The 27,162-nt window shown below is 37.7% G+C and overlaps 1 protein-coding gene across 1 annotated transcript; it reads right to left on the reverse strand.

Moving 5' to 3' along the window:
- Window positions 1-654: 654 nt before the first annotated feature.
- Window positions 655-24,191, reverse strand: fech (ferrochelatase). The gene is made up of 11 exons (XM_005813205.2): window positions 23,994-24,191; window positions 9,624-9,714; window positions 8,945-9,064; window positions 8,717-8,865; window positions 7,937-8,071; window positions 7,754-7,860; window positions 7,561-7,659; window positions 6,395-6,502; window positions 5,458-5,622; window positions 4,686-4,745; window positions 655-3,234 (listed from the first exon to the last, which is right to left on the reverse strand). The coding sequence occupies exons 1-11, from the start codon at window positions 24,028-24,030 to the stop codon at window positions 3,100-3,102; spliced, it is 1,206 nt and encodes a 401-aa protein (XP_005813262.2). The 5' UTR covers window positions 24,031-24,191; the 3' UTR covers window positions 655-3,099.
- Window positions 24,192-27,162: the final 2,971 nt, after the last annotated feature.

Below are 27,162 nucleotides of genomic sequence, written 5' to 3' on the forward strand. Positions count from 1 at the left end.
TGCTGTTTTCTCTTTTGCTTCCATATCTTGTAGTTGTAGGATTTTTCTTTCTTCTGTGTTTGTTCTTTTGGTTTGAGTTTTGAAGTTTCTGCCAAAACAGTAAATCTGCACCAAAATCTTTTTAGAATAATCTCAGAAATCTTCTACAAAAGAAAAACTTGGAAATTTGAGTTTCAAAAGTAAAATATGTACAAAGTTTGAAAAGTAAAAAAAAAAAAACATATACTTTTGAAACTCGGAAATTGCCATGTTTGTTCTAGAAAATTTGCTACTTTTGAAACTCCGACATTTTAGTTTTTTCCCAGAAACTTTCTGCCATTAATCTCAAAATGTCTGAGATTTTTCTAGCAGATTTGCTACTTTAGGAACTCAGAAGTTGCCTTGTTTTTCCTACAAAATGTATTTGAATTGTAAATGAATTTGACTCTTTTTACCATCTACAGTGGCTCTAATCTGTCTCACTTTCACAGGTTCATTTTTACTTGAAAAGCAGAAAATCTAAATATTTAGTCAGTTTCCACCCATCTGGCTGCTAAAGTTAAACATTTTCATTTTTCTTGACCAAACCAATCTTGTTCCAAGATGGACAGTTTGATGGTTGAAACTTGGACACGGTTGGACAAGAACAGGACAAGAACACCAAACACATCCAGACAGTTTTAGGAACAGATTTTTATATTATTTTGAAGGAAGACCTCATCATTTATGTAACACCATGTCAAAGTTCATACAGCACCAGTTATTTCAACAAATAAATGCTTTCAAACTTTTAACTTGTACTATATTTACATTACTTTCAAGACATGGTTTGAACAAAATCTTAAATAAATCCAAAAAACTAAGTAATATTTTTGCTTCACATGTGGCAACAGTTCCTTGTTTTAAGCTGCATTAGAGTTAAATTAGGAGACAGAAGAGAGTTTAGTTTTTCCTTTTGACCTGAACACTTCACAGAGTAGATCTACAGCTTTAAATATTAAAATGAGAAAGTAGTTTTTTATAATACACAACATTTTATTAATGTTATAATAAGTAGCTTCGGGTCAGAATGTTACCAGATTCTTGGTTAGCATCGATTAGCATAATTGCCGATTGAAAAGGACCCAATCATGAAAAACATAAGAAAATTCAACAAACACATTTAAGAACATGAAGATCTTTGCTAACACCTTAAAACACTCATATCAATCAATATATATAAAAATAAGAGATGGACAAACACACATCCTTTCTAATCCAGTGGAAGAACAACAACAGGCTATTCTGTGCGTAGATTAGCATCAAGGAATAATTTTAAAATATGCCTTCATGGAGATTCATCATAGATAACAACTCTGAAAAGCTGGGAATAATGTTCCATCTTTACCAAAAGTAAAGACTTTTAAGCAATGACAGCTCTAGTAAAGGTAGCGCATGCTAGCTTAATTGGTATTGCTAAAGGAAAACCATTTAGCTTCCTTCTAAATGTTATTACAGCAAGCATTAAACATAGCCTTGTTCATAACTACTGTAGAATCTCTCTGTAAATGAGCCAAACGTGGCTAGTTAGCTTATGCATGCTAAGCCTTTGCATTCTGCTAACAGTAAGCTAACTGTTTTCTATTTGATTAGCCTTTTCAAATTACTGCAAGCTAAACTGTTTAAAGATGGATAAAATCTTTTCAGTTAACTTACACACATGTAAACTATTTCAGCAAACCAACTAGTAGGTAACTGTTAGCCTTTCAGTTAGCCTACTGCAAGCTAAACCTTTGCTATTCAGCTTGCTAGCACCTTTTTGTCAACTCACTAAACCAATCCTCTGGTCATCTTACAACAAACCAAACTTTAGTTTTCTCAATGTTAGCTGAAACCTGCCAGTTAGCAAAGTAAAACTTTTTAGCTAGGAAAATATTTGTTTAAAAAAGTTCCACTTTTTAAGTTAGCTTAATGTCTGCTAGATCGTTTCAGTTAGCATGTTAGGTAAATGTTTACAGTTAGCTCTTAGAAGGCTAGCTTTTACTGTTAGCTCTGACTTGCAAAGTAAATACAACACAGAATTAGCCGTCTAAACTTTTAATGTTAGTTTATTGTCAGCTAAATATTTTCAGTTAGCATGTAGAAAGCTACGTTTTACTGCTAGCTTCAACTTCTGAAGTAAACAGGACGCAGAATTAGCCAATTAAACTTTTTACGTTAGCTTAGATGGTTTCAGTTAGCTTGTAGAAGGCTCAGTTTTACAATTAGCTAAACCTTTTCAGTTGGTTCAACCCAGGTAAAGATGTTCAGCTCAACAAGAACAATGATGTGTGTTTCTCTTCAAGCTGTCAAAGGGTCAAGTCACAGCAGGAACAAATGTGGTGGATTTTACTCAAGCAGTCCAGAGAATCCAGTGTATAAAAGGCACAAAGAGCAGAAAAACTACAGAGCCCACGTTTTTACACACTAGTCTTTAAAGGCTGTTTATAGATGGAAAAAAGTAAATTTACCTCCAAAAAACTTTCTGAGTTCCAGATGTCAAAAATGTTCGACTTTGGAAACTCAGAAAATTTACCTTTTTTTTTTCCTGAGTTTTTTCTTGCAAATTTTTGACTTTTGGAGCCAAGAGATTTACAAGTTTCTCCAGAATATCTGAGATTAATCTCAACATTTCTGAGCTTTTTCTTGCAAATTTTCTACTTGAAGCTCAAAAAATGTCAAAGTTTTTCTCTAGAATATTTCTGAGCTTAATCTCAAAATTTTCCACGTTTTTTTTTGTTAAAATTTACTTTCATTTTCCATCTACAGTTTCCCTAAAAAGCCGTTTTCCACACTGGGTCTGAGATTAATACCTGCAGGATGTTTTGAGCAATTTAATTAAATCTCTCTGCAGTCGGTGACGAACATGAAGGGATGGGAGAAAAATAAACTCAAAGAAGTAAAAGAGTCGATTCCTTTATCTACAGACTTCAACCAAAGGGAAGCTCCAGAAATCAATATTTAAAATTAACTTGCGACAGAATTCAGTCACTTTTGCTGCTTTTTTCCGGCGGGTCGTTGGCGAGCAGAAGGCCTTCAGTGTCTCCAGAGTTTGTTATGAAGCTTGGCGGCGCGGCGGCGGCGCGGCGGCGTCAGAGAGCCTCAGAGTTTCTGGCTGGCGAAGAAGGCCTTGGTCTCGCCGCAGGTTGGGTTGGTGCACAGCGGGCAGCGCAGCGTCAGCTGGCGGGAACACGGCTCGTTGGACTTCAGGTGGGACTGGACCAGGTCAGCCAGGGCCTGGACACCAAAAGATCACAGCTACAGATGCTGTTCAGCAAAAATCTCTAAATATTCAAGCTGCTAAACGTCAAACCGACGACTCATGATGAAGACGAACCGTCACGTCCGACTCTCAACGCTCCGATACGATTCTGTTCCTGACAAACGGCAACGAAACGTTTCCTCTACGGACGGCTGGACTTCATGAACTCGAGTATTTATGGAAAAAGTTACTTAATTTTAAAAGTAACTAAATTAGATTACAAGTTCCTCGTTAGATTCTGTTAGTTTGCTCTCTAAATGTTTCTTCAGATTTGGTGTAGTAGTTTGAAGCCAACAGTTTTTTAAGATTATAATTATTATTATTATGATAAGGTCAAAGGTCACATTAAAGGTTTACCATACAAACTTTATATTTTAGTAAAACTGTGAACTTTTTCTTCCCACTTCATTTGAAATCTTGTAGTTTTTTGTTCCATAAACAAAAATTAAATGTTATTTTAACAATTATTTTAGTAATCGATTATTCTGATGATTAATCAATTATTTGATTAATAAGGAAATGCAAATAATTTCTCTTTTTTTTTTATTAAAATGCAATAACAGGGTCATTTTTAATGAATGTATCAAATAAAAAATACTTCCCACTAATCTCATAATTATTTTTAATAGTTAGACAGAAAAAGGCTTAAAGGAGATTTGAATTCTGGGTAAAATATTTTTACAAAGAAGGTTTTTCATATTTAATGCAAAATTTATATATTTTTTTACAGTTTTGTCTTAATTATTGCTCTCAGTCTGTTGTTTTTCATATCTGAACACTCGTTAATGATTAATCGATTATGAAATTACCTGACGACTATTTCAGTAATCATTTAATCACGATTAATCGATTCAGTGCTAATTATTTGTAAATGCAGTGGATTATAATGATTAAACTCGATCAGCGCTGAGCCTCCGTCTCGCTGTGCAGAACCAGATCGACACATTTTTCTTCATTTTCCAGCAGCAGAGCCTCACAAAGAAACTAAAAGTGCACCAGGAAACCATCCTTCAGTAACTACCAACTAATCATCCTCTGGATATTGATTTCCTCCCAGGCCGACACTCGGAGGCTGGGCGAGGGGTCTCTGAGCGCAGCGGGTCCGAGCAGCCGGCCAGCCGGGCCGCTCGGTTCTACTGTAGTCAGCTGGAAAAGGTTCCCATTGATCTGAACCTTCCTTTAATAACGGCAGCAGCGCTGCAGCTGGACGCCGCCTGGCAGGGAGGCGTCGCTCACAGCGTCTGAAACCCGACGTTTCCCTCAAGCTTTCAGCTAAAATCAAATCCTGTTTACCGATTAAACATCAGGATGATTAAAAAGATTTGATTCCAGTTAGGAAACACAAACTGATGCTGCTTCGTTGGTTTTTCTTCTCTAATCAGCTTTTAAATAAAACGCTAGATGTGAAAGAATGATGAGGAGGAACCTTCATGAAGAGAGGGTTTCCGTTCAGCGACTCTGCTCTCCTGATGTTCTCCACTCCACACTGGAGAAAAAAACAGAAAGAAAACCATTAGTTTGATGAAAACTACGTTTTCATATAGAATCGTTTCGCTTTAATTTAAGAAAAAATACATTTAAATATTTTCTTGCTCAGTTTACACCGGTTTTCTCTAAAAGAAACTTTTTATTTATCGTTTTCTGTTTTCCAAAAACACCAGCAGCCATTGTACCAACTGACCAAACATGCTGGAACTCTGCTGGGGTTGCTAGGTAACTAGCTGAGACGTTGCAATCTGAAAAGGCTTATTTTCCAGACACTAAAAAACATTAAACTTATTACCAAACACCATCTGGGTATATTTTTTTTAATAAACGTTGTTTTAGAATCAGTTGAAACCCAAATGGAGGAATAAAAACATCAATAATTGATTCTTTCTAAAGAGAAAAACTGATATTTTTGGAAGAATTTTAATTAACATGAGTTACATCAACATTTAGTTTCCATTTTGGATCAATAAATTATTTTTAAAATGAATTAAACTTGTTTGAATTTGTTTTCTGTACTTTATATTTATTGATTTCTGTTCATCTTCAATCCTTCAGGCTTCAGTTTGAGAGAAAAACGGTTATTAGGCTTCGTTTGCACTTTTAAAATGTATTTTATTCTGTTTAATCTGAAATAAAGGCCTCAAATGTATTTGCGTGGAAATGCTTTTAACTTGGAATCATGGAGGAAGTGTTTGAGCTTTCCTCACCTCTTCGGCCAACACCTGAGCGTACTCGATGTCCAGCTCATGCAGCGTCTCTATGTGGTCCGATGTGAAGGCGATGGGAACCAGCAGGATGTTCTTCTTCCCTCTCTCGCTCAGGCCTTTGATCACCTCGTCGGTTTGGGGGCCGAGCCACGCCATGGGGCCCACCTGCAACCGCAAACCAACCGTTAACATCTGGCGCCATCTTGTGGACAACAATTAATAGTGCAGCAGATTATTTAAAATTTCAGCAAAACTGTTCACCTTTAAATTGGTGAAAGATTAAAGATGGTCGTCAAAGAAAATGTATTGTTGCACTAAATTTGCCAAGATTTATTATAGATTCATATTTTTGTTGTCAGATCAAACATATTTGGACCAATTTATTGATATTTATCTATATTTATCGTGGAAAACTTATTTTTGCACTAGAATCACCAATTAGATGAAGGTGTTTGGTGTCAGATCATAGCCTAATTGTTTTAAACACATTAAAAAACAAAACAAGCAGAAGCTAACACTGAACTGCTCATTTTAAAAATAGCAGAAGAAAATGAAAACCAGTAAAATGATCATAAAATCACTGTGATAAACTCTGTGCTGCACATCTTCATCTTCATCTTCATCTCCTCCAGGGTGAGACTAATAAACAGCAACGTTTTTAGTTTCTAATTTTTCTATGTATTATTACTTTAAAGTTGCATGAATAAGTTGACCAAAGCTGAAAACATTTGGCATAAAGTCCAAGTCATTAAAATGAGCAGCGTCATAAGACAATAAGTTGTTTAAAAGGTTCAAAAATGGCAGCCATCTTGGAAAATGTCATCCTGAAAACCAACCAATATTAGAAATTTACTACCTCATATTCAATGTGAAATAAATATGAGGAAGTTCATTTTTAGCTACACATTTTACAGTGTAGTAGAATAAACCGACCCACCCTGGACTGCCACACCAGTCTGTAGGGGTTGCAGTGTCCCAGTCGCTCCATCACCCTCTGCACCGTGGCGCCCACTTCCTGCGGATACGGGTCGCCTCGGTTTACCACCTGCAAATACAAACAGGAAGTCTAACAGACACTTTCCAGGAACTCACTGGAGATTTTTATTTAACATCCCAAAATAGTTTGTTACTTTGAAGAAATTACTGGCAACGTTTCAGAAACTTTCTAGAGCTTACAGATTGATTTTTTCAAAACTCCTGGATTACTTTCTATGAACTTACAAAATACTTCAGTGCAGTTTAAAGACTCATTTCCCAGAATTTACAGAATATGTTTCCAGATTATTCAGGGCTTTTTCTGGAAACTTAGATGTTGCTCTTTCAGAACTTTCAGGTTATTTTCTTGAAACTTAAACATTTTTGCAGAACACATCATATGTCTGTCATACATACAGGTTACCTTTATGAGGCTTCAAATTTCCCAAAACGTTCATGTCACTTTCTCAGATCTTACAGGATAAGTTTCTAAAACTTGCATTTGAATTTTTCTAGAATGTTCCAAGTTACTTTCCAGAAAATGCCTTCGCTACTTTAGCAGAAATTACTATTGATTTTCCTGAAACTTTTCCAGAACTTTGTTACTTTTTCAAATTGTTCATGCTAAGTTTTCAAGCTGGTTTCTAGGATTTTACAAAGTACTTTTAAAGGGTAACTTTCTAGAACTTTTCCAAACTTGTGCATTAGTTTCTGGTGACTTACACCTTGCTTTACTAGAACATCCAAAGTACTTCAGTGCCATTTAACGGATACTTTTTCAGATCTTACATGTTACTTTTAAGATACTTTCCCAGAACTTACAGCATACCTTTCCAGATTAAGTTATATTCTTTCAAGAAACTTACTGGGGATTTTTTCTTGAACGTACTTTCCAAAACAGTTTTTGTTACTTTAGCATAAATTCCCGGCAACATTTCTGAAACTTAAAGGTTGCCTTTCCAGAACTTTGTGTTTATTTTACGTTTTCAAGCTGGCGGTTTCTGTCAGTTAAAGTTTAATGTAAATTGCAACAAAAGCTTCTTCAAAAGCCTTTAAGTTAATGAAAATCAGGATGTAATTGATTAATCAATAACCATCATCAATAAATCCCAGATATTTGTGACTTACTGCCATTGGAAGCGAATGAGCTGAGAACAAAATGACGACATCTTCCCTCTTATGGTCTGGAAACTTCAGCAGCTCATTTCTGATGTGTTCAGCAAAGCACTAAAAAAACAAAATATTATATTTAGTAATATTTTCTAATTTATTTATTTATGGCGTTTTTGTTTTGAATTTTAAAGCAGTTGTAATTTCTAACCTCCACCAGCAGGGGGTGTGTGGGCCAGCGGTCGATGACGCTCCAGCGCATCTTTGGCCTGTCTCCTCTGTTGCTATAGTAACGGTAGATGGCGTTCAGACTGCTGCCTGTTGACGGAGACGAGGCGTTATCGCTTTAAGCAACAAACCGAACCGGGACGCGTTTCCGGAGCGAACCGCCGACCTGTGGTGGAGCAGCTGTACTGGGGATACTGGGTGAAGGCCACAGCTCGCTCCACGCCGTCCCGCTCCATCTCCTCGATGGCGTCCTCCGTCAGCGGGTTCACGTACCGGAAGCCGATGTAGAACTTGTGAGGAGCTGAGAAAAGGTTTGAAATAACGAGTCAATCCAACCAAACGAGTCACAGAAGGAAAAACAAGCTGCTAAAAAAAAAAAACCTTCTGTTATTACAACAGATTCCTAACGCTGACAATTTATTAGAGCTGAAAAGAACCGTTATTATAAACAGATTCTTCATTCTGAACACATTCTTTAAGGTGAACTGTGTCATTATTCTGAACAGATTATTATAATTTTGAACAAAGTCTGTGTATTTCTGACTTTAAACTGCCGTCTTTAACTAAAACTGAGAGGAAAAAAGCAGTAAAGTCTGAAAACGAACAGAAACTCTGTTGAGCAGCTGCTGATTGTGGCGGTTTCAGATAGCAGAGTGCTTCAGGGTGTGAGCAGACACCCCTTCACTATCTTCCCTCACAGTTTGGTTATCAGATGACAGCGCTAACGGCGACGCTAGCCGCTTCCACAGATGCTTCTGTCATTCTGTTCTGTCCTAATCCAACTGCACAAAATGAACAGTTGAAGCAGTTTGTTTATGATACCATAACCCACTCTGTCTGTGTCACACACAAATCTGTCCCCCTGGGAACATAACCTGATCTAACAATCCACTTGATGCAATGCTAACCAATTCCAGAGATGCTAACAGCTTCCAGAGATGCTAACCTGTGTCGGGGCTCATGTCGTCCAGCAGCTTCACCATGCCCTCGCCCTGCATGGACGTCCAGTGTTTGATGGGCGATCCTCCGCCGATCTTGCTGTACTGCTCCTGGATCTTCGCCGTGCGCCGCTTGGCGATGAAAGGGCCGAGCTTGCTGCGGGGCAGAGAGCGGGTCAGAACGCTAGCGAAGCGACAGAGATGCTAATGGAGACGTGCTAACCGCTGAAGCTCACTTCTGAACAGGAAGCTTCATCAGGTCGGTGTCCATGAAGAGCCGCAGCAGGAAGTCGTGGACGTCTTCCAGTTTCTCCGGACCGCCCATGTTCAGCATCAGGATTCCTGTTTTAGGCTTCCTGACGGACGAAGAGACGGATGGAACGATTCATCCAACTGTGCATCCAACCAAAAACCACTCATCCATCCAATAATCCATCCATCTACCCAACCATCTGCTTAATCATTCATCCATCCAACCAACAATCCAAACAACAGTTCATCCATTCAACCTTGCAACAATTCATCTAATGATCCGCCCATCCATCCATCTAACCAACAAACCATTCATCCAACAATCTGGTAAAACTCTTGCACAGTTTTATGTTCCAATGAAAACTTATGAAACAAAGTATAGGTCTTATTAACTAACAGGAAGTGATGCAATCTTCTTTCTTTCTGTTTTGAAATCAGAGGACTTCCTTCCTCTTGGGAAATTTTTACCGCAGGAAACAGGAAGCAGTAATAAAGCGAGTAACAGGAGGATTCCCAGATCAGCAGACTAACTGTCAGCAAGCAATAACAAACTGTCCACAGTTCAAAATGTTTCTGGATGCATTCAGAGCTTCTGCAAGTCCTGAGGAAAGTTTAAACTGGAATCAGGTTTTCCATCCACCAGTCTGGAGGCGTGTCTGTTACCTGCTCTCCTGTGTTTCTGGAGCTGCATTCTGAGCTAAAGCTGCAGCCGTGGATCGTCTCCTTAACGTCAACCCAACGTTGCTCCTGGCAACTGAAACAGAGAAATAAAAACACTTCCTGTGATGCTTTTCTATTCATTTATTATTTGTTGAAGATCTGAGTTTAATCAATCCTAATATTAGTTGTGCAACAAATTACATCATTACTGATATTAACAATTTCAGAACAAGGTAGTATAAAATATATAAAATGTGATCATTAACAGAGAGTTAAAGATTAGAGAAAATTTTGTTCTGCAAATGTTTATAAAATCTAAACAATTTCCTCCCAGAACCAAATTAATAATGGATAAAGACAATTTATATGGCAGCAGGTACAGAAAACCAAGGTAGAAATCTATTGTTAATCAATACATGTTAAATAAATGGAAAAAAACCAACTTATTAAATATTTAGTCACTGATCTGATCGTTTCCATAGCAACGACCAGAAGCAGGACTCAGAGCCACAGTGACCTCACTGATGACATCATGAACATCACAACAGATCAAAGAAGTTCTGAGGCTTTGAATGCTTGAATGTCAACACATCAGTTAGAATCCAAACGCTTCAGTGAGATTCAGATTTTGTGTATAGTAAAGATTTTTGGTTTCCAGGATGAAAAACCTTTTTATTTTGCCACTCGGTCTTGGAGTAGGATATCTCGTGTCAACAGGAATAAAGAAACTTTTCGACCATTTCTTTCCTGTAAATGACTCAGTCGAAAGTACCTCCAAGGAAGTTGAGAAAGATTTGTTTTGGGACGGGCTTCCATCGGTTCCCAGAGAGCAAGCTGACCCGGCTGGGGAAGATTCTTCTGATGACAGGCTGAGTCGTTTCTCAAGCTCCAAGGACGTTGAGAGAGACTTGTTTTGGGACGGGTTTCCGTCGGATCCCAGATATCAAACTGACCCGGCTGGGGAAGTTTCTTCTGGGGCAAATCTCAAAACTCAGGCTTTGATTTCAACCATTTTATGTCCAGCTTGTTCAGAGAAGACATCGAGAAATGGCGCATCCTCCACGGTCTTGGACCTTAAATGTTCCCCAGACGGAGCATCAGGGTTAACACCCAGGAGCAGCAGTGGAGCCCCAGGCAGTAAGACTGCTCACAAAGATAAAACTGCCCTGAACGAGGGCAGAAGGGGTAGCGCGAAGCCAAAAGATGAAGAAAGACTTTTGGAACCATTATTACACAGTTCCCCAATAAACAGCTACCCCGGACGGGGCAATTTCACCTTAGAAGAGGAGGAAAAAATTTGGGACCGGATGTTATTGATTCCCAACAAGAAAAACTACCCCTGTTTTGATAGTTCAACCTCAGAAGATGAGGAAAAGACTTGGGATCGGATGTTACCCGCTTCCCCAAAAGAAAAGCTACCCCGGACGGGGCAGTTTATACTCAGAAGAGGAGGGAAGAATTTGGGGCCGGATGTTTCCGATTCCACAAAAGAAAAACTGCCCCGAATGGGACAGTTCAACCTCCGAAGATGACGAAATTTTTTGGGAACGGATGTTTCCCATTGCCTAAAACAAAAATCTGATAGAGATTGTGAAGTTTTCTAGGATCAGCACAAAGATCATCCTGAGACTCCAGCTGCCATAAAGTCCTCTGCAGAGGACAACCTCTGTAAAATTTCCCAACAGGTTCAGAAATTGTTCTCAGTTTTTAAAGCTTTCTGAACCTGTTCTCAAGAAAACATGTACAAAAGCAGGATTCATAATGAGAAGCAAACACATGAAGAGAAACGCCACACTCCACAGAAAATCCCACCTAATGGTTTCTCCTGCCACTAACCTCCAAAACAACAAAGCTGTTTTTTTAGAGGAGGAAGAAACATTGAATTTTGTGAATAAACTATCAAAAGTTAACATCCTGTTTGCAGGTTTCTCTCCGGGCGCTCCGGCTTCCTGCCACAATCTAAAGTCATGTTTGGTTAATAAGTTTCTAAATTCTCCTTTGGTGTAAATAAAACATCAGGGCTGCTCAGTGGCTCAGTGGGCAGCACTGCTGCCTTGCAGTAAGAAAGTCCTGGGTTTGAATCCCAGCCTGGTTCTGTCTGCATGGGGTTTTCTGGTTCTCCATTGTCCATATTTGGGTTCTCTCCGGGCGCTCCGGCTTCCTCCCACAGTCCAAAAAGATTTAGTGTGATTTATAACGGATGGATGTTAATAATAATAATAATAATTGTTATTATTAATATTACCATTACTATATATAAATAAATATATCTATCCATCTATCAATCAAAAGATATATCTATATCTATGTATCTATATATATCAATCTATATCTATCCATCTATATATATATAAATATATATTTATATAGATCTATAGATAGATCAATCAATCTATATATATATATATAGATCAATCGATAAATAGATTTATCTATAGATCTATTTATCAATCTATCTACATATGTGATACTTTTCTATTCATTTATTATTTGTTGAAGATCTGAGTTTAATCAATCCTAATATTAGTTGTGCAACAAATTACATCATTACTGATATTAACAATTTCAGAACAAGGTAGTATAAAATATATAAAATGTGATCATTAACAGAGAGTTAAAGATTAGAGAAAATTTTGTTCTGCAAATGTTTATAAAATCTAAACAATTTCCTCCCAGAACCAAATTAATAATGGATAAAGACAATTTATATGGCAGCAGGTACAGAAAACCAAGGTAGAAATCTATTGTTAATCAATACATGTTAAATAAATGGAAAAAAACCAACTTATTAAATATTTAGTCACTGATCTGATCGTTTCCATAGCAACGACCAGAAGCAGGACTCAGAGCCACAGTGACCTCACTGATGACATCATGAACATCACAACAGATCAAAGAAGTTCTGAGGCTTTGAATGCTTGAATGTCAACACATCAGTTAGAATCCAAACGCTTCAGTGAGATTCAGATTTTGTGTATAGTAAAGATTTTTGGTTTCCAGGATGAAAAACCTTTTTATTTTGCCACTCGGTCTTGGAGTAGGATATCTCGTGTCAACAGGAATAAAGAAACTTTTCGACCATTTCTTTCCTGTAAATGACTCAGTCGAAAGTACCTCCAAGGAAGTTGAGAAAGATTTGTTTTGGGACGGGCTTCCATCGGTTCCCAGAGAGCAAGCTGACCCGGCTGGGGAAGATTCTTCTGATGACAGGCTGAGTCGTTTCTCAAGCTCCAAGGACGTTGAGAGAGACTTGTTTTGGGACGGGTTTCCGTCGGATCCCAGATATCAAACTGACCCGGCTGGGGAAGTTTCTTCTGGGGCAAATCTCAAAACTCAGGCTTTGATTTCAACCATTTTATGTCCAGCTTGTTCAGAGAAGACATCGAGAAATGGCGCATCCTCCACGGTCTTGGACCTTAAATGTTCCCCAGACGGAGCATCAGGGTTAACACCCAGGAGCAGCAGTGGAGCCCCAGGCAGTAAGACTGCTCACAAAGATAAAACTGCCCTGAACGAGGGCAGAAGGGGTAGCGCGAAGCCAAAAGATGAAGAAAGACTTTTGGAACCATTATTACACAGTTCCCCAATAAACAGCTACCCCGGACGGGGCAATTTCACCTTAGAAGAGGAGGAAAAAATTTGGGACCGGATGTTATTGATTCCCAACAAGAAAAACTACCCCTGTTTTGATAGTTCAACCTCAGAAGATGAGGAAAAGACTTGGGATCGGATGTTACCGCTTCCCCAAAAGAAAAGCTACCCCGGACGGGGCAGTTTATACTCAGAAGAGGAGGGAAGAATTTGGGGCCGGATGTTTCCGATTCCACAAAAGAAAAACTGCCCCGAATGGGACAGTTCAACCTCCGAAGATGACGAAATTTTTTGGGAACGGATGTTTCCCATTGCCTAAAACAAAAATCTGATAGAGATTGTGAAGTTTTCTAGGATCAGCACAAAGATCATCCTGAGACTCCAGCTGCCATAAAGTCCTCTGCAGAGGACAACCTCTGTAAAATTTCCCAACAGGTTCAGAAATTGTTCTCAGTTTTTAAAGCTTTCTGAACCTGTTCTCAAGAAAACATGTACAAAAGCAGGATTCATAATGAGAAGCAAACACATGAAGAGAAACGCCACACTCCACAGAAAATCCCACCTAATGGTTTCTCCTGCCACTAACCTCCAAAACAACAAAGCTGTTTTTTTAGAGGAGGAAGAAACATTGAATTTTGTGAATAAACTATCAAAAGTTAACATCCTGTTTGCAGGTTTCTCTCCGGGCGCTCCGGCTTCCTGCCACAATCTAAAGTCATGTTTGGTTAATAAGTTTCTAAATTCTCCTTTGGTGTAAATAAAACATCAGGGCTGCTCAGTGGCTCAGTGGGCAGCACTGCTGCCTTGCAGTAAGAAAGTCCTGGGTTTGAATCCCAGCCTGGTTCTGTCTGCATGGGGTTTTCTGGTTCTCCATTGTCCATATTTGGGTTCTCTCCGGGCGCTCCGGCTTCCTCCCACAGTCCAAAAAGATTTAGTGTGATTTATAACGGATGGATGTTAATAATAATAATAATAATTGTTATTATTAATATTACCATTACTATATATAAATAAATATATCTATCCATCTATCAATCAAAAGATATATCTATATCTATGTATCTATATATATCAATCTATATCTATCCATCTATATATATATAAATATATATTTATATAGATCTATAGATAGATCAATCAATCTATATATATATATATAGATCAATCGATAAATAGATTTATCTATAGATCTATTTATCAATCTATCTACATATGTGATACTTTTCTATTCATTTATTATTTGTTGAAGATCTGAGTTTAATCAATCCTAATATTAGTTGTGCAACAAATTACATCATTACTGATATTAACAATTTCAGAACAAGGTAGTATAAAATATATAAAATGTGATCATTAACAGAGAGTTAAAGATTAGAGAAAATTTTGTTCTGCAAATGTTTATAAAATCTAAACAATTTCCTCCCAGAACCAAATTAATAATGGATAAAGACAATTTATATGGCAGCAGGTACAGAAAACCAAGGTAGAAATCTATTGTTAATCAATACATGTTAAATAAATGGAAAAAAACCAACTTATTAAATATTTAGTCACTGATCTGATCGTTTCCATAGCAACGACCAGAAGCAGGACTCAGAGCCACAGTGACCTCACTGATGACATCATGAACATCACAACAGATCAAAGAAGTTCTGAGGCTTTGAATGCTTGAATGTCAACACATCAGTTAGAATCCAAACGCTTCAGTGAGATTCAGATTTTGTGTATAGTAAAGATTTTTGGTTTCCAGGATGAAAAACCTTTTTATTTTGCCACTCGGTCTTGGAGTAGGATATCTCGTGTCAACAGGAATAAAGAAACTTTTCGACCATTTCTTTCCTGTAAATGACTCAGTCGAAAGTACCTCCAAGGAAGTTGAGAAAGATTTGTTTTGGGACGGGCTTCCATCGGTTCCCAGAGAGAAAGCTGACCCGGCTGGGGAAGATTCTTCTGATGACAGGCTGAGTCGTTTCTCAAGCTCCAAGGACGTTGAGAGAGACTTGTTTTGGGACGGGTTTCCGTCGGATCCCAGATATCAAACTGACCCGGCTGGGGAAGTTTCTTCTGGGGCAAATCTCAAAACTCAGGCTTTGATTTCAACCATTTTATGTCCAGCTTGTTCAGAGAAGACATCGAGAAATGGCGCATCCTCCACGGTCTTGGACCTTAAATGTTCCCCAGACGGAGCATCAGGGTTAACACCCAGGAGCAGCAGTGGAGCCCCAGGCAGTAAGACTGCTCACAAAGATAAAACTGCCCTGAACGAGGGCAGAAGGGGTAGCGCGAAGCCAAAAGATGAAGAAAGACTTTTGGAACCATTATTACACAGTTCCCCAATAAACAGCTACCCCGGACGGGGCAATTTCACCTTAGAAGAGGAGGAAAAAATTTGGGACCGGATGTTATTGATTCCCAACAAGAAAAACTACCCCTGTTTTGATAGTTCAACCTCAGAAGATGAGGAAAAGACTTGGGATCGGATGTTACCGCTTCCCCAAAAGAAAAGCTACCCCGGACGGGGCAGTTTATACTCAGAAGAGGAGGGAAGAATTTGGGGCCGGATGTTTCCGATTCCACAAAAGAAGAACTGCCCCAAATGGGACAGTTCAACCTCCGAAGATGACGAAATTTTTTGGGAACGGATGTTTCCCATTGCCTAAAACAAAAATCTGATAGAGAGTGTGAAGTTTTCTAGGATCAGCGCAAAGATCATCCTGAGACTCCAGCTGCCATAAAGTCCTCTGCAGAGGACAACCTCTGTAAAATTTCCCAACAGGTTCAGAAATTGTTCTCAGTTTTTAAAGCTTTCTGAACCTGTTCTCAAGAAAACATGTACAAAAGCAGGATTCATAATGTGAAGCAAACACATGAAGAGAAACGCCACACTCCACAGAAAATCCCACCTAATGGTTTCTCCTGCCACTAACCTCCAAAACAACAAAGCTGTTTTTTTAGAGGAGGAAGAAACATTGAATTTTGTGAATAAACTATCAAAAGTTAACATCCTGTTTGCAGGTTTCTCTCCGGGCGCTCCGGCTTCCTGCCACAATCTAAAGTCATGTTTGGTTAATAAGTTTCTAAATTCTCCTTTGGTGTAAATAAAACATCAGGGCTGCTCAGTGGCTCAGTGGGCAGCACTGCTGCCTTGCAGTAAGAAAGTCCTGGGTTTGAATCCCAGCCTGGTTCTGTCTGCATGGGGTTTTCTGGTTCTCCATTGTCCATATTTGGGTTCTCTCCGGGCGCTCCGGCTTCCTCCCACAGTCCAAAAAGATTTAGTGTGATTTATAACGGATGGATGTTAATAATAATAATAATTGTTATTATTAATATTACCATTACTATATATAAATAGATATATCTATCCATCTATCAATCAAAAGATATATCTATATCTATGTATCTATATATATCAATCTATATCTATCCATCTATATATATAAATATATATTTATTTATATAGATCTATAGATAGATCAATCTATATATATATATATATATAGATCAATCGATAAATAGATTTATCTATAGATCTATTTATCAACCTATCTACATATGTGATACTTTTCTATTCATTTATTATTTGTTGAAGATCTGAGTTTAATCAATCCTAATATTAGTTGTGCAACAAATTACATCATTACTGATATTAACAATTTCAGAACAAGGTAGTATAAAATATATAAAATGTGATCATTAACAGAGAGTTAAAGATTAGAGAAAATTTTGTTCTGCAAATGTTTATAAAATCTAAACAATTTCCTCCCAGAACCAAATTAATAATGGATAAAGACAATTTATATGGCAGCAGGTACAGAAAACCAAGGTAGAAATCTATTGTTAATCAATACATGTTAAATAAATGGAAAAAAACCAACTTATTAAATATTTAGTCACTGATCTGATCGTTTCCATAGCAACGACCAGAAGCAGGACTCAGAGCCACAGTGACCTCACTGATGACATCATGAACATCACAACAGATCAAAGAAGTTCTGAGGCTTTGAATGCTTGAATGTCAACACATCAGTTAGAATCCAAACGCTTCAGTGAGATTCAGATTTTGTGTATAGTAAAGATTTTTGGTTTCCAGGATGAAAAACCTTTTTATTTTGCCACTCGGTCTTGGAGTAGGATATCTCGTGTCAACAGGAATAAAGAAACTTTTCGACCATTTCTTTCCTGTAAATGACTCAGTCGAAAGTACCTCCAAGGAAGTTGAGAAAGATTTGTTTTGGGACGGGCTTCCATCGGTTCCCAGAGAGCAAGCTGACCCGGCTGGGGAAGATTCTTCTGATGACAGGCTGAGTCGTTTCTCAAGCTCCAAGGACGTTGAGAGAGACTTGTTTTGGGACGGGTTTCCGTCGGATCCCAGATATCAAACTGACCCGGCTGGGGAAGTTTCTTCTGGGGCAAATCTCAAAACTCAGGCTTTGATTTCAACCATTTTATGTCCAGCTTGTTCAGAGAAGACATCGAGAAATGGCGCATCCTCCACGGTCTTGGACCTTAAATGTTCCCCAGACGGAGCATCAGGGTTAACACCCAGGAGCAGCAGTGGAGCCCCAGGCAGTAAGACTGCTCACAAAGATAAAACTGCCCTGAACGAGGGCAGAAGGGGTAGCGCGAAGCCAAAAGATGAAGAAAGACTTTTGGAACCATTATTACACAGTTCCCCAATAAACAGCTACCCCGGACGGGGCAATTTCACCTTAGAAGAGGAGGAAAAAATTTGGGACCGGATGTTATTGATTCCCAACAAGAAAAACTACCCCTGTTTTGATAGTTCAACCTCAGAAGATGAGGAAAAGACTTGGGATCGGATGTTACCCGCTTCCCCAAAAGAAAAGCTACCCCGGACGGGGCAGTTTATACTCAGAAGAGGAGGGAAGAATTTGGGGCCGGATGTTTCCGATTCCACAAAAGAAAAACTGCCCCGAATGGGACAGTTCAACCTCCGAAGATGACGAAATTTTTTGGGAACGGATGTTTCCCATTGCCTAAAACAAAAATCTGATAGAGATTGTGAAGTTTTCTAGGATCAGCACAAAGATCATCCTGAGACTCCAGCTGCCATAAAGTCCTCTGCAGAGGACAACCTCTGTAAAATTTCCCAACAGGTTCAGAAATTGTTCTCAGTTTTTAAAGCTTTCTGAACCTGTTCTCAAGAAAACATGTACAAAAGCAGGATTCATAATGAGAAGCAAACACATGAAGAGAAACGCCACACTCCACAGAAAATCCCACCTAATGGTTTCTCCTGCCACTAACCTCCAAAACAACAAAGCTGTTTTTTTAGAGGAGGAAGAAACATTGAATTTTGTGAATAAACTATCAAAAGTTAACATCCTGTTTGCAGGTTTCTCTCCGGGCGCTCCGGCTTCCTGCCACAATCTAAAGTCATGTTTGGTTAATAAGTTTCTAAATTCTCCTTTGGTGTAAATAAAACATCAGGGCTGCTCAGTGGCTCAGTGGGCAGCACTGCTGCCTTGCAGTAAGAAAGTCCTGGGTTTGAATCCCAGCCTGGTTCTGTCTGCATGGGGTTTTCTGGTTCTCCATTGTCCATATTTGGGTTCTCTCCGGGCGCTCCGGCTTCCTCCCACAGTCCAAAAAGATTTAGTGTGATTTATAACGGATGGATGTTAATAATAATAATAATAATTGTTATTATTAATATTACCATTACTATATATAAATAAATATATCTATCCATCTATCAATCAAAAGATATATCTATATCTATGTATCTATATATATCAATCTATATCTATCCATCTATATATATATAAATATATATTTATATAGATCTATAGATAGATCAATCAATCTATATATATATATATAGATCAATCGATAAATAGATTTATCTATAGATCTATTTATCAATCTATCTACATATGTGATACTTTTCTATTCATTTATTATTTGTTGAAGATCTGAGTTTAATCAATCCTAATATTAGTTGTGCAACAAATTACATCATTACTGATATTAACAATTTCAGAACAAGGTAGTATAAAATATATAAAATGTGATCATTAACAGAGAGTTAAAGATTAGAGAAAATTTTGTTCTGCAAATGTTTATAAAATCTAAACAATTTCCTCCCAGAACCAAATTAATAATGGATAAAGACAATTTATATGGCAGCAGGTACAGAAAACCAAGGTAGAAATCTATTGTTAATCAATACATGTTAAATAAATGGAAAAAAAACCAACTTATTAAATATTTAGTCACTGATCTGATCGTTTCCATAGCAACGACCAGAAGCAGGACTCAGAGCCACAGTGACCTCACTGATGACATCATGAACATCACAACAGATCAAAGAAGTTCTGAGGCTTTGAATGCTTGAATGTCAACACATCAGTTAGAATCCAAACGCTTCAGTGAGATTCAGATTTTGTGTATAGTAAAGATTTTTGGTTTCCAGGATGAAAAACCTTTTTATTTTGCCACTCGGTCTTGGAGTAGGATATCTCGTGTCAACAGGAATAAAGAAACTTTTCGACCATTTCTTTCCTGTAAATGACTCAGTCGAAAGTACCTCCAAGGAAGTTGAGAAAGATTTGTTTTGGGACGGGCTTCCATCGGTTCCCAGAGAGAAAGCTGACCCGGCTGGGGAAGATTCTTCTGATGACAGGCTGAGTCGTTTCTCAAGCTCCAAGGACGTTGAGAGAGACTTGTTTTGGGACGGGTTTCCGTCGGATCCCAGATATCAAACTGACCCGGCTGGGGAAGTTTCTTCTGGGGCAAATCTCAAAACTCAGGCTTTGATTTCAACCATTTTATGTCCAGCTTGTTCAGAGAAGACATCGAGAAATGGCGCATCCTCCACGGTCTTGGACCTTAAATGTTCCCCAGACGGAGCATCAGGGTTAACACCCAGGAGCAGCAGTGGAGCCCCAGGCAGTAAGACTGCTCACAAAGATAAAACTGCCCTGAACGAGGGCAGAAGGGGTAGCGCGAAGCCAAAAGATGAAGAAAGACTTTTGGAACCATTATTACACAGTTCCCCAATAAACAGCTACCCCGGACGGGGCAATTTCACCTTAGAAGAGGAGGAAAAAATTTGGGACCGGATGTTATTGATTCCCAACAAGAAAAACTACCCCTGTTTTGATAGTTCAACCTCAGAAGATGAGGAAAAGACTTGGGATCGGATGTTACCGCTTCCCCAAAAGAAAAGCTACCCCGGACGGGGCAGTTTATACTCAGAAGAGGAGGGAAGAATTTGGGGCCGGATGTTTCCGATTCCACAAAAGAAGAACTGCCCCAAATGGGACAGTTCAACCTCCGAAGATGACGAAATTTTTTGGGAACGGATGTTTCCCATTGCCTAAAACAAAAATCTGATAGAGAGTGTGAAGTTTTCTAGGATCAGCGCAAAGATCATCCTGAGACTCCAGCTGCCATAAAGTCCTCTGCAGAGGACAACCTCTGTAAAATTTCCCAACAGGTTCAGAAATTGTTCTCAGTTTTTAAAGCTTTCTGAACCTGTTCTCAAGAAAACATGTACAAAAGCAGGATTCATAATGAGAAGCAAACACATGAAGAGAAACGCCACACTCCACAGAAAATCCCACCTAATGGTTTCTCCTGCCACTAACCTCCAAAACAACAAAGCTGTTTTTTTAGAGGAGGAAGAAACATTGAATTTTGTGAATAAACTATCAAAAGTTAACATCCTGTTTGCAGGTTTCTCTCCGGGCGCTCCGGCTTCCTGCCACAATCTAAAGTCATGTTTGGTTAATAAGTTTCTAAATTCTCCTTTGGTGTAAATAAAACATCAGGGCTGCTCAGTGGCTCAGTGGGCAGCACTGCTGCCTTGCAGTAAGAAAGTCCTGGGTTTGAATCCCAGCCTGGTTCTGTCTGCATGGGGTTTTCTGGTTCTCCATTGTCCATATTTGGGTTCTCTCCGGGCGCTCCGGCTTCCTCCCACAGTCCAAAAAGATTTAGTGTGATTTATAACGGATGGATGTTAATAATAATAATAATAATTGTTATTATTAATATTACCATTACTATATAAATATATCTATCCATCTATCAATCAAAAGATATATCTATATCTATGTATCTATATATATCAATCTATATCTATCCATCTATATATATATAAATATATATTTATATAGATCTATAGATAGATCAATCTATCTCTATATATATATATATAGATCAATCGATAAATAGATTTATCTATAGATCTATTTATCGATCTATCTACATATGTGATACTTTTCTATTCATTTATTATTTGTTGAAGATCTGAGTTTAATCAATCCTAATATTAGTTGTGATATATATATGTCTATATTAGTATAGATATATCTATACTTCGATAGATATATCTATATCTTTATATCTATATCTCTCTAGATCGATATATATATAGATATACATATCTATATATATAGAGATATATATATATATATATACAGTACAGACCAGAAGTTTGGACACACCTTCTAATTCATTGAGTTTTCTTTATTTTCATGACTATTTATAAGGCAAGAAATCCCACTTATTAACCTGACAGGGCAGGTTGACCTATGAAGTGAAAACCATGTCAGGTGACGACCTCTTGAAGCTCATCAAGAAAATGCAGAGTGTGTGCAAAGCAGTAATTATAGCAAAAGGTTGCTTCTTTCAAGAAACTAGAATATAAGGGGTATTTTTATTTGTTTTACACTTTTTTGTTTAGTGCATATTTCCACATGTTATTCATAGTTTTGATGCCTTCAGGGTGAATCTACAATGTCAATAGTCATGAAAATAAAGGAAACTCATTGAATTAAAGGTGTGTCCAAACTTTTGGTCTGTACTGTATATATATATATATATATATATATATATATATATATATATATATATATATATATATATATACATGCAGACAGACAGATATCTACATTCAGGAAACTGAGCTTAATTGATCTGTAATTAATTTGGGGGTTTCATTGTTAATTAGTTGAAAGTGGGTATTTTTGTCTTCATTTGTTAAGTTTGGGTTTAGTGCTGGTACTGGATGTAGATTAAACGTTATATTATTTGAATTTTCTCCTGAAAAAAGCTGGTTAATCCATTAGATTGAAATTCAGGCGTTATCGTCACTGGAGGGTTTGTGCTAACTGTTGCAAATAAAGCTCGAACTTTAATGTTTTTGTTTCCGACATCTGCAAAGAAAGCTTCCCTTGCATATATTAGTGTTGAGTGATAGTTACATCATTTATCTTTATAGATTTCAAAATAAAAGTGAAGTTGAGTTTTACGCCATTTTCGTCCGGCTCTACGGCAGAGCTGTGCATTCCTCCATGGAGATTTCTTCCTACCAAACACAACCTTCACTTTAATGGGGACAATCTAATCAATAATATCTGAAACTTTAGAATGAAAATCATCTAGATCATTACAACGTAAGGGCGAGGAGGAAGAGTAGATTAGATTAACCGTTTCTGCAGCGTTTTCTGTGAAAGAAGGTTTTGTTATCGTAGCTTTTTGGCCAAGTGGGTCAATGTTGATTGAACTTTTAAAGACGACAGGAAATGATCTGCCAGGGCGACATCAGTTACAGAAACATTGGAAATATTCACACCCTTACTGATAACCTGGTCCAGTTTTTCTCCTGCATTGGTTAATATGTTGAATTAGACCAACATATTAACCAATCGCCCAGTTTATTTGCCCCTCTGTCTCGGGGGTTGCCAATATGAATGTTGAAGTCATCGACAATTATTAAACAATCATAATCAATGCATGAGAGATAGAAGCTCATTAAAATCAGCAAAGAAGTTTTCTACATATGCTGGAGTTTTGTATCAAGTTAGTGCCAGAGTTCGTTTGTGGCCTTTTACCTCAATACCCAGATACTCAGAAGAGGTGAAACGACCCAAAAAGATTTTGTTACAATTTATTTTATTCTTAAATATAGAAGTCACGCCACCCCTATTTTTATGGTTTCTATAGTCACTTAAAAATGTTCATATTAAGGCTCTGATTTGATTAGTACAGTTGATTCAGTATCGTCATCCATCCATGTTTCTGTCAGGAACATAGCATCAACTTTCAAAACATAGCTGCAACTTTCATGGCCTCAACGGCTGCAGTAGTGCGGCTTGGCCGCCAGGGGGAGAGCGTGTAAGGTTACGCAAGTGTAAAAGTCTGCAGTTGTGTAACGACGTGTAACATGCTGGCTGGTCACTTCGCTTCGCGCCGTAAAAGCGCCTAAACAAAACCATGATACGTTCACAGAGCAGCTTACTGAAGCTAAATGGGGGATAAGATCATTATGTAACGGAGACGTTAAACTGAAACACGCAATTAAGGCTGGAAACTTTGTCAAGATGGAGAAAATCAGCACCGGAAACAGGAAGCAAGAGCTTCTTGAGATAATTCTAACATTATCTAAATACACCGAATGATTGATAAGAGCAGGCCTGTTTTAAATATTTTAAATACTAAATAGCGAGCTGCTGATTATTATAATAAGTTTTCGCACCGTAATAAAACGTGTTAAAGCCCTCAGATGTCACGGTGAACCGTTGTTTTTGAAAAAAATCCCGACCGGAAGTTGTATCTTCCTTTTGGTAGCTTGATGCTTTCACATGTAGCGTCAATGTCAGGGTCCAAAAGAAGCCCCGACAAGCAAACAAAACACTTTAAAACAACAAAAAAGGCATAATATTACACTTTATTTAATGACATTAAAATTAAAAATTATTTTAAAGCACCAGAGCGCAATTTTAGTTTGGATAAATTTCTGAACATTCAGATACTTACAGTGGAACAAGCGCCCGGCGCTGCCCAGCGCTGCCATCCCGCTGCAGTTCCCGGATCCCGGCTGAAACACGCTCCAGATGGCCGCTCTCCCTGCGGTGGATCCCACTCGTGTCAGCAGCCCACAGGACAGGTGGAATAGCGGGTCAGCCCCGGTGTGAAAGCCAGATTCCTTCAGCTTCAGCCGGCTGAAGGCGCGGACTTCCGGCAAGTTTAATTTGATAACAACTCACTTCCGGTTACGAACTTACAAAATAAAGTCCCGGCGCAGCAACACGCATGAAAGAGACCAAATTATGTTTTTAGCCTCTGATTTAATATATATTTTAGAAATAAATGTAACTGCAGTATAAATATGCTACCTTATGATATATGTTTTGATTTTATTAGTCCATATGACTATTTTATATGTTCCACTGTAGATATTTTTTTTGCTTTGGTAGCAGTCAGTCTTGCAACCAATCTGAAGAGGCTTCTGACTGAAGACTGTTGCTGCATGACAGTCACATTTATTTAATTTCCCTTTTGGATCAAAGAAGTATTTTTGAAGTCATTGCATGCTAACAGCCAAACATCCAGGCAGCAGAAACAATACTATATTGCAACATATTCTGGATGACATCATCAGTTGTTAGCAAGTTAGCTAATCCAACTCATTTGCTATTGCTACACCTCATTAAATCTCAGACGTAATTTAGATATTATTTGGTCCTTTTTGAGATGCGTATGAGTTTTAAAGTTGTAGAAACAATACCTTGTTGCCATGGTTACGTGTCTAAAAGTTAAAAGCAAGCTGTGTTTTTATTTTTGTGCTCCAACTTGCTGAGATATCTGAATTTCCCAGGATGACAACAAAGGTGAGGGAGGAAACCGTTTCAAAAGTGTCGTGCTTTTAATGTGAAATGGCTTTTGCTCCTTAACTTCTGGTTAAAAAGGCTAGCTTGATGTCATTGGTCATCAGGGTTGCGTCACATGCACGTTTATCTCATTCATTTGACCACGCCCACCTCACGAGGGACACGCCCACATTACAGAACCATTGATGCCTGAAGGCAGAAAGCAAAGATCAGAGTTAAAACTCACCAGTTTGATTTTATTAAATTAAATAATAAAATAGATCTGGGTGACTGCCGCCGCTTTTATTTTGAAGGAAAATATAACAAACATGATGCAAAACTGTTTAAATTAAGAGCTGAAGAGCTTAAAACAATATCAATATTACACACATGTAATTAGTAAATGTTTTATTTATAGGTTTTCACTGATTCAAATAAAGGATATGAATTTTAAAAATGACTGATTATACTTTATTAATCCTGAAGGTGAAATTGATTATTTATTGACAAGCTATTCCAAAGTGTAAAATATTAGTAAACACAAATGGAATCATAACCAATCTAAAATTAATTTAAAAAAATATATACATAAGTGTAATGCTGTAAGTAATTTAAATTAGACTAAATATGAAATAAATAAAATGAAAAGGACTTTGCTTTGAAAAGTCCTTTCAAAGCAAATATACATACAGATCATATATATATATTTATGTGTATATGTCAATAAACTCAGCTTTAAACCCATATTTTAGCTTGGTTATGTTAATTTTCAAATGTGTCTTTTGCATTAAAATTTGGTTTATTTCTTCAACAGACCTTTAAAAACAAAATAAAAGCAGGAGTTCACTGTAAGACAGTCTCAAGTATTTGTAACCTTTAATTTTTGTTTTGACTGTGAATGTGGGAAACTTTAGGTGTTTTTCTGATTCATGCAGATAAAAACACATCTGCTCTGCAGTGGGGAGTTTTTTGTTTTTAAATTCCTTCAGACTCAGATATTTTTCCTTCTTCCGTTTCCACTGAAGCTTAAAGAGGAACAGAAATAAACCAGCAGCTCGTCAACAAGGAAGTTTTCACATAAGAACCTTTTTCTGTTTCTGTGCTGGACGACAAACTTTAAGAAGTTCAGTCCGCAGCGGCGCCTAGTGGCCGCCAGAGGAACTGCAACTGCATGTTAACACGAACAGCAGAAACCGACCCGACTAAAAAGATGGTCCAATTTAATACAATAAACCAACTAATTTATTTAAATATATGGCATTTATCAACTGTTTAAAGATAAATGTTTTTATAGCAGCACTTTTCAAGTATCGAACTGAAATGCTTAAAAATATTCTACACTAGAGGGCAGTATGCTGCGCGTTGAACCACTGGGGGTAGAAGGAGGATGGGGGGTAAATAAATGTCTGCCAAAAATACTCAAAAATGTTTAGATTAATATTTTTTTAAAAAACTGAAAAATTCTGAGTCTCAAAAGTAAAAAATCTTCAGGATTTGAAATAGAAAAATTTCTCAAGTTTTTTCTAGGAAATTTCTGAGATTCATCTAAATAATTTATGAGTTTCTTGGCAGAAATTTACTACTGCTTTATTTTTCTATATAAACCATGGCTCTAATATGCCGTCATTGATGCCAGTTACTTAAAATTGGGGTGTTTTAAATCTGGGGTTCCCAAAGTGGGGGGCGGGATCCACCAGGGGGGTCGAGAGACAGCAGTTTGGCGGTCGAAAGATTATTACTAGAATCACCACGATGTGACATCATCCAAATGAATTACTACATCTAAAGATAGTTCAATATGAATGAAGTATGAAAACATTTAAAGAATGATGGAATTCTTTATTTCACACTTTTTTATTTTTTTTATTTTTAAAAATATATTTTTAACATTAATTAAAAACAATATTTTTTTAATGTAATTAATAAAAAAAAAAGTAATTCATTATTTATCCGTCCTCTGGTGAAAGGCGCCCTGGGTGGAGAACCGTATTTTCTATCTGTGTGGCCTGAACTCTTCCTGTGTCACATTTCATAAACCTTCAGACTTTTGAAATGATTCTGTATCTAGTTCTGCTTTTCTACACCAAACATCAGTTGTTGGAAAACACCAATTATTTATCAGATTAATGAGAGGATTTTTTTATGACTGCTAATCGTTTCAGTCCCAAATTATTGATCAGTTTATTGAAGGTGCTGCCCTCAGAGTGGACGGCGCTCTGCTGGTCGGTGATGCAATCAGTGATGAAGATCAAACCGTCGCTGCTTCGTGTTTTCAGGTTCCTTTTACACGATGAGTCAGTGACTCACTAACATCTCTAACTGCTTTTATTCAGCCA

This window comes from Xiphophorus maculatus, chromosome 8 (assembly GCF_002775205.1).
Source record: "Xiphophorus maculatus strain JP 163 A chromosome 8, X_maculatus-5.0-male, whole genome shotgun sequence".
In the NCBI taxonomy this organism is placed as follows: domain Eukaryota; kingdom Metazoa; phylum Chordata; class Actinopteri; order Cyprinodontiformes; family Poeciliidae; genus Xiphophorus; species Xiphophorus maculatus.

What these genes read in the sequence shown, in the direction of transcription:
- fech (XM_005813205.2), bottom strand. Translation starts at nt 24,030, where the DNA reads ATGGCAGCGCTGGGCAGCGCCGGGCGCTTGTTCCACT. An exon ending in ATGAAGCTTCCTGTTCAGAA is followed by an intron (nt 8,866 to 8,944) that starts GTGAGCTTCAGC and finishes TCTGCCCCGCAG; the next exon opens with CAAGCTCGGCCCTTTCATCG. An exon ending in CTCAGGTGTTGGCCGAAGAG is followed by an intron (nt 4,746 to 5,457) that starts GTGAGGAAAGCT and finishes TTTTTTCTCCAG; the next exon opens with TGTGGAGTGGAGAACATCAG.